Below are 8,448 nucleotides of genomic sequence, written 5' to 3'. Positions count from 1 at the left end.
CAGTAGGCTATGGTAAGCTAAAATATAAGAAACTTTGGCAGTAGGCTATGGTAAGCTAAAATATAAGAAACTTTGGCAGTAGGCTATGGTAAGCTAAAATATAAGAAACTTTGGCAGTAGGCTATGGTAAGCTAAAATATAAGAAACTTTGGCAGTAGGCTATGGTAAGCTAAAATATACGCGCCAATATGGCTGTGGACGCCCGTGGAGCCGCGCGGACACCTACGCCAATATATCAGCCTAGACTCTTAAAATGAAAGTACATATAGTAACGTTGGGTTGTCGAAAGTACTAATATGTCGTGACGGTCCACCAGAAAGTAGACTTTTGTTGAAGTGATTTGGACAAGTCGGAAAATATTTTATATTTCTGTTAATAAGTACCAAACTTAACCTTTCTAGGCGAGATACGCGCTATCTGAAGCCTAATATAGTACATATATGTGCTATACTAGGCCCAGGAATATAAGAGTTTATTTTTTATTTTTTTCCCCTGATTTATAAAAAGTGGTAAAAAAAGTGGCTTACTGGAGCTCTATTACGATCGACCATAGTTACAAAATGTGCTATCATTTCAGGAGGCTAGGACGCAATATATATATGATAGCACAGCAGATATCCATCAGTCTCGGTCTAACAACACGATGATAACAGCTACAGTAATTGTACCAACACATGCATGATAAAATTACTTGTGTAAAGGAGGAAATGTATATGTTTATCTCTCAGAATGTTCGGTAATATGTTTATTGTTTGTGATGTGTATATATGTATATATTAACACGATGTACTGAACGGGGTGAGAATAGTTTGAGCTACCTCATCCCTTCGTGTGTATTTTACCTCAATAAACTTATTTCAATTTCAATTTCAGTGCATGATAAATATATTCAAGATTAGGCTAGTTCCTCCAACTTTCAACATTGCTTTCAATTTTACATATGATGGTCTAACCGGTATCCCAATCGACCATTTCTCAAAAGTGCATCTGTTTGTGCCTAACCTATAAGCGTACGAACCCTAAGAACCCACTCAACCCGTCGGGTCTATGCATAGAAAATGTCAATATTATGGTACAATAATTTTTAATAGTCGATTCCGTCAAAATTCGAGCGTATTGGAAATCACAATTGATGACTGGACCTCGAGCACAACTAAGCGTATGTGTGTGATTTAAGAGCAAACACACGGGCTCACCATAGCCCGTGCTACTTGGAACTTTTTGTTCCAAGTAGCTAATCATAAACAATAACAAGAAACATTGTAATAGCGACCTACAAACGGCGAGCGATGCTGGAATGGCACGGAACATATTAATGAAGGGTCTCTAATTCCCCTCATAGAGTATCGTATCCCCCTCCGGATGAGTGATGACGGGGCGCGCCCTCTATGTTGGTTTGTGTTGGTCCGACCCGCCTCCATCATGTCCTCTATTGTGCTGCCTTCGCTTAAATGGCTCGCCCCCCGGACCCTTCTCCACTTATTTACGATGGCACAGGGAATTCTGGCCGAGATGGCGTGTAACAGCCTCCTCCTCCTCCTCCCCCTGTTTTTATCTATATGGCTGGCTCCGGCTACGTCGACTCGGGCTTGATATTACGGACGGATCTCTGGAAGAGCCATCAAGGTTATAAGGCGGCCCAGGAGTAGCGGTGGCGGCGCGTCTCCATTCCCCCTACCTCTCCCTGGCTGGGTGATCAGTAACGACATATTTACAGATGCGAGGGCCGCCGACTCCACAATGGCCGATTGGTTACGGTACTTGAGGCGCCGTGGGACTCACCAGCCGGCCACGACTTGCTGCAGATCCTTGCTGCTGCTGGCGGCCCGGACGCCCGCGCCTGCCCGCCCACACCGTCAGCCCGCGCCGTCAGCCCTACACCACCGCCCGCCCACACCGTCAGCCCTACACCACCTCCCGCCCACACCGTCAGCCCGCGCCGTCAGCCCTACACCACCGCCCGCCCACACCGTCAGCCCTACACCACCTCCCGCCCACACCGTCAGCCCGCGCCGTCAGCCCTACACCACCGCCCGCCCACTCATTATACCCATTACCCAGATGACTCTATAAGGTGAGTGTGTGTGTGTGTGTGCTGACCTGGTGGTGCTCCATCATCTCTTACGCCTCGCCTTTAGACCGTCAGTAGTTAAATTCTGTGATGCTTTACATTGGGTTTTCTTAATTTTAAATGCGCATAGTGTGTGTGTGTGTGTGTGTGTGTGTGTGTGTGTGTGTGTGTGCAGGAGCAGGTGGGGGTGTGTGGGTAGGTACTCCTCGCTGAAGTGTGTGTGGGAGCATGGCACTCCAGGTGGCACCTGTGGCCCCCTGGTCATCCTGGGTAGCCTCAGACGGAAGAGAGGATGTGGTGCTACTGACGGACCACACTTCCTGTCAAAATGTTTACCGTTAGGGATAAACGTTCAGATAGAGAATAGCAAATGTATATTTTTGTAGGTTATTGTGTGGTCCACTTCTTCGTCCCTTCCCTGATTGTCCTGGAGCGTTGTGGCCCTTCGTCCCTTGTTTGTGGAGCGTTGTGGCCCTTCGTCACTTGTTTGTGGAGCGTTGTGGCCCTTCGTCCCTTGCTTGCGGAGCGTTGTGGCCCTTCGTCCCTTGCTTGTGGAGCGTTGTGGCCCTTCGTCCCTTGCTTGTGGAGCGTTGTGGCCCTTCGTCACTTGTTTGTGGAGCGTTGTGGCCCTTCGTCCCTTGCTTGCGGAGCGTTGTGGCCCTTCGTCCCTTGCTTGTGGAGCGTTGTGGCCCTTCGTCCCTTGCTTGTGGAGCGTTGTGGCCCTTCGTCACTTGTTTGTGGAGCGTTGTGGCCCTTCGTCCCTTGCTTGCGGAGCGTTGTGGCCCTTCGTCCCTTGCTTGTGGAGCGTTGTGGCCCTTCGTCCCTTGCTCATGGAGCGTTGTGGCCCTCCGTCTCTTCCCTGATTATCCTGAAGCGTTGTGGCCCTCTGTATATCTGTCATTAGCCCTCAACCCTCACCCTCTCAGTTATCAGGGCTTCCGACCGCCCCGTGCGCCCCCTGGCAGGCTGTCTCTGCCTCTTTTATGTGTCTTCCGACGAGTGCCAATCAGGAGTGCCGGCCACTTCCTGCGCCGCCCCTCCGCCGGCTTCCGTCGGGCGTAGGCCTCGGCTCTATACGCACACGGCCTTGCTGGGACCACGCTATACGGGTTCTTCGGGGCAGTGAAGGCTTCGATGTTTTTTTGTGCAAGGTCGGCGTTCGATTCCCCGATGGTTCAAGTGGTTGGATACCGTTTCTCAATCGTTTCCTCGTATCCCTGCTCCTGGTATTCATGTCCCAGCTCCTGGTCCTCATATCCCAGCTCCTGGTCCTCATATCCCTTCCAATTATTACTGTATTTTCACACTGGCTTAGCGCTTTCTCCTAATGACCTCACCTCTACACTGCCTGATTTCGTCTAGTATTTCCTATGCCGATGTCTTGGCTATAGCGGCAACCTTCGTATAGTGGCTTATAATATAGGCTCATATAATATAAGTGGATTTAGTTACCCAGTAGCTCTACGGGCTCGAAACATGAGTTCCGAGTAGCACGGGCTATGGTGAGCCCGTAGTGGACTTACCTGGCACAGGAGTGTGTGACGGTCCACCCGTGTGTGACGGTCCACCCGTGTGTGACGGTCCACCCGTGTGTGACGGTCCACCTGTGTGTGACGGTCCACCAGTGTGTAACGGCCCACCCGTGTGTGACGGTCCACCAGTGTGTGACGGTCCACCAGTGTGTGACGGTCCACCAGTGTGTGACGGTCCACCAGTGTGTGACGGCCCACCCTTATGTGACGGTCCACCCGTGTGTGACGGTCCACCAGTGTGTGACGGTCCACCAGTGTGTGACGGTCCACCAGTGTGTGACGGTCCACCAGTGTGTGACGGAGACACCACAGACCGTAGCCAATAAATCACTCTATCGGCGCCTTTACTAATGACTCCTGGCCCTTATACCCTTACCATTATTCACGTTATATGACACCCCCATTACCCCCTTAGCAACCCTTACTCTCCCCTCCCACCCCCTCGTATACACGTCCAACAGAGCTATACATATGTATATTTTATCATACATTGACGCCGCCGCGAGTTTTGCTCAAGTTTGTTTACATACGCACACACACACACACTCGCACGCACGCACACGCACTGGCACGCACACTCACTCGCACGCACACGCACGTGCGCAAAAACCCTCTCGTCATACCGCACCGTTCCATGCAACCATTATAACTGAAGGAAATATGACCAATTTGAACGGCCATTTACCCCTTTCAATGGGACTTCCGTTCTCATAGGCTGGTGCCATCGGCTAGTATAGTGACACGTGATCAACCCCATCACTAGATTATCCCTCCAGACTCCGCGTCAACTCCAGGACTACCCTCTGGAAGCTCCAGGGTCCGCACCAGCTCCAGGACTACCCTCTGGAAGCTCCAGGGTCCGCACCAGCTCCAGGACTACCCTCTGGAAGCTCCAGGGTCCGCACCAGCTCCAGGACTACCCTCTGGAAGCTCCAGGGTCCGTTCCAGCTCCAGGACTACCCTCTGGAAGCTCCAGGGTCCGCACCAGCTCCAGGACTACTCTCTGGAAGCTCCAGGGTCCGCACCAGCTCCAGGACTACCCTCTGGAAGCTCCACGGTCCGTTCCAGCTCCAGGACTACCCTCTGGAAGCTCCAGGGTCCGCACCAGCTCCAGGACTACTCTCTGGAAGCTCCAGGGTCCGCACCAGCTCCAGGACTACCCTCTGGAAGCTCCAGACTCCGCACCAGCTCCAGGACTACCCTCTGGAAGCTCCAGGGTCCGCACCAGCTCCAGGACTACCCTCTGGAAGCTCCAGACTCCGCACCAGCTCCAGGACTACCCTCTGGAAGCTCCAGGGTCCGCACCTGCTCCAGGACTACCCTCTGGAAGCTCCAGGGTCCGCACCAGCTCCAGGACTACCCTCTGGAAGCTCCAGACTCCGTACCAGCTCCAGGACTACCCTCTAGAAGCTCCAGGGTCCGCACCAGCTCCAGGACTACCCTCTGGAAGCTCCAGGGTCCGCACCAGCTCCAGGACTACCCTCTGGAAGCTCCAGGGTCCGCACCAGCTCCAGGACTACCCTCTGGAAGCTCCAGGGTCCGCACCAGCTCCAGGACTACCCTCTGGAAGCTCCAGGGTCCGCACCAGCTCCAGGACTACCCTCTGGAAGCTCCACGGTCCGTACCAGCTCCAGGACTACCCTCTGGAAGCTCCAGGGTCCGCACCAGCTCCAGGACTACCCTCTGGAAGCTCCAGGGTCCGCACCAGCTCCAGGACTACCCTCTGGAAGCTCCAGGGTCCGCACCAGCTCCAGGACTACCCTCTGGAAGCTCCAGGGTCCGCACCAGCTCCAGGACTACCCTCTGGAAGCTCCAGGGTCCGTACCAGCTCCAGGACTACCCTCTGGAAGCTCCAGGGTCCGCACCAGCTCCAGGACTATCCTCTGGAACCTCCAGACTCCGCACCAGCTCCAGGACTATCCTCTGGAAGCTCCAGACTCCGCACCAGCTCCAGGACTACCCTCTGGAAGCTCCAGACTCCGCACCAGCTCCAGGACTATCCTCTGGAAGCTCCAGACTCCGCACCAGCTCCAGGACTACCCTCTGGAACCTCCAGACTCCGCACCAGCTCCAGGACTACCCTCTGGAAGCTCCAGACTCCGCACCAGCTCCAGGACTACCCTCTGGAACCTCCAGACTCCGCACCAGCTCCAGGACTACCCTCTGGAAGTTCCAGCACCACCAATAGCTCCAGAATCTGGAGCGCTGGGAGCTTCAGCCTCCTCTCCCGCCCTACCCAGATACCAACACAAAGTCCTCTGTACCTCTGGAATTAGTTGCTACTTTGCCAAATTAATATCGTGTAGAATTAGGAAAGACCTGGGTAAATACTGGTAACAGGGTTGTTGATTTGTGGAACCATAACGTGGTGTAGGTGGGGTCCCTTGATTGTTTCAAGCGTGGGTTGGACATGTACATGAGTGGGATTGAGTGGTTATAAATAGGAGCTGCCTCGTATGGGTCAATAGGCCTTCTGCAGTTGCCTTTATTCTAATGACCTTATTCTTTAGTCAGTTTTATTTTCTGTAGGAATAGTGACCCCCGGTCAATATTCGAGGGAGCCGGTCGGCCGAGCGGACAGCACGCTGTACTTGTGATCATGTGGTCCTGGGTTCGATCCCAGGCGCCGGCGAGAAATAATGGGCAGAGTTTCTTTCACCCTATGCCCCTGTTACCTAGCAGTAAAATAGGTACCTGGGTGTTAGTCAGCTGTCACGAGCTGCTTCCTGGGGGTGGAGGCCTGGTCGAGGACCGGGCCGCGGGGACACTAAAGCCCCGAAATCATCTCAAGATAACCCCGCCTCCCCCCCCCTCCAAAAAAAAGGAATACTTTCAAAGTTAACTTTGTCATGCATATTGTTTCGACAGTGATCTGGTGGCATATATAGTGCATTTTTGTGTGTGTGTTTGTCTGTGATTACAAAAACACTGCATTAATTATCTTTGTTGTAAACAAGAGGTCATCGTGAGGCCAAGTTACCTTGGGGGCAAGAACTGAAGGATTATTATGGTCATTAGGCGATAACAAGGGCGGTGATTACGGTGACAACCAGATAACTCGGCACACGTGAGGTTATTTATGACCACGTTAACCTCCCCTCCCCCCCCCCCCTCCTTAACTGCTGATCACCCTGGGTAAATATTTCCCCCCCCCCCCCCCTCTTTTACCAGCCGCTTCTCACGCTCCGCCCAAAATATTTCCTTACGAGGCTTTTCAACACACTAAATACCATCTTGAGGTTATCTTGAGATGATTTCGGGGCTTTTAGTGTCCCCGCGGCCCGGTCCTCGACCAGGCCTCCACCCCCCAGGAAGCAGCCCGTGATAGCTGACTAACACCCAGGTACCTATTTTACTGCTAGGTAACAGGGGCATAGGGTGAAAGAAACTCTGCCCATTTGTTTCTCGCCGGCGCCTGGGATCGAACCCAGGACCACAGGATCACAAGTCCAGCGTGCTGTCCGCTCGGCCGACCGGCTCCCCTAAGAGTAGTACCATGAGTGGTATTAAGAAAAAACTTCTAAATATATTTAAAACTGACCTGAATAAACACCTATGAAAAAGCACCTGGTCACTTAGACTGTGGTTCCTGCCGCAGATTGCACTACAGTTTGCTCGATCAGACTTATCAACATAGTCACGAGACCGGGCCCGATGGACACTGATTCACGGAATCGTTTCCAAGGAGACTCCAGGTACCATAGGACTGATTTACCGAGCAATAATACTCCTAAATCTCAATGATTCTGTAATCTGAATTATCGTAATTTTTGATTCACTTCCTGCCCCTGTCTGTCTATAATGTTTTGTAATGTGTTCTTCTGTAAGGCTTTGTAATGTGTTCTTCTGTAAGGCTTTGTAATGTGTTCTTCTGTAAGGCTTTGTAATGTGTTCTTCTGTAAGGCTTTGTAATGTGTTCTTCTGTAAGGCTTTGTAATGTGTTCTTCTGTAAGGCTTTGTAATGTGTTCTATATGCAGGCGAGGAGTCACAATAACGTGGCTGAAGTATGTTGACCAGACCACACACTAGAAGGTGAAGGGACGACGACGTTTCGGTCCGTCTTGGACCATTCTCAAGGACTTGAGAATGGTCCAGGACGGGCCGAAACATCGTCGTCCCTTCACTTTCTAGTGTGTGGTCTGGTCAACATGATGTTCTATAAAGCAAATTCCAGTTCATTGCAATAATCAAATCAAATCTGAGAAGGACATTGGCAGCTCTAGCTCTTTCTTCCCTCAGTGTTGTGCTTTGCACAACTGCTTTCTCAGACCTGCTGGCCCACCTCTTAAGATGGGCCAGATATCTTAAGATAAGATATACCCACCTAGGGTGTAGGTATATATATATTTATTTTAACAGTCTGTCCTGGTGTGGTTGGTACGGTACTGGTTATGTCAGTGTGTGGGATGCACCTGACTTTCGAAGGTTCGAATCCTTCGCGGAGTTCTGTAAGTTATATACATAGATCTCCTGCACTCACTTTGGTACTTCCCCCGACACACCAGCCTGTTTTTTTTTGGAGTCTGCAGAGAAGTCGCAAGTGAGGACGAGTGTCGGAAACTTGCTGGCAATCAGGGGAAATGTGGTTTGTTCAGCGCCCCTCTATAATATTTGATTGTTGGCATTTTGTTATAGAAAACAAATGAGTTTGTGTGCGTGCGTGCGTGTGTGTGTGTGTGTGTGTGTGTGTGTGTGTGTGTGTGTGTGTGTGTGTGTGTGTGTGTGTGTGTACTCACCTAGTTGTGTCTGCAGGATCGAGCATTGACTCTTGGATCCCGCCTTTCGAGCATCGGTTGTTTACAGCAATGACTCCTGTCCCATTTCCCTATCATACCTGGTTTTAA

At 51.6% G+C, this 8,448-nt stretch overlaps 1 protein-coding gene across 1 annotated transcript in view; it reads left to right on the top strand.

Annotated features, from left to right (window-relative positions):
- Positions 1-1,451: 1,451 nt before the first annotated feature.
- The window catches only part of LOC123748495 (uncharacterized protein DKFZp434B061), a 174,232-nt gene continuing 167,235 nt past the window's right edge, over positions 1,452-8,448 (top strand). The window contains exons 1-3 of the mRNA XM_069317765.1: positions 1,452-1,519; positions 1,718-2,074; positions 4,367-5,856. Coding sequence (XP_069173866.1) covers positions 1,452-1,519; positions 1,718-2,074; positions 4,367-5,856 — 1,915 coding nt within the window. The remainder of the gene's footprint in view (positions 1,520-1,717; positions 2,075-4,366; positions 5,857-8,448) is intronic.

The sequence above is a fragment of the Procambarus clarkii genome, chromosome 88 (assembly GCF_040958095.1).
Source record: "Procambarus clarkii isolate CNS0578487 chromosome 88, FALCON_Pclarkii_2.0, whole genome shotgun sequence".
NCBI classification, from domain to species: Eukaryota; Metazoa; Arthropoda; class Malacostraca; order Decapoda; family Cambaridae; genus Procambarus; species Procambarus clarkii.
Note: the sequence above shows the minus strand (reverse complement) of the source record. Positions and strands in the feature narration are given on the sequence as shown.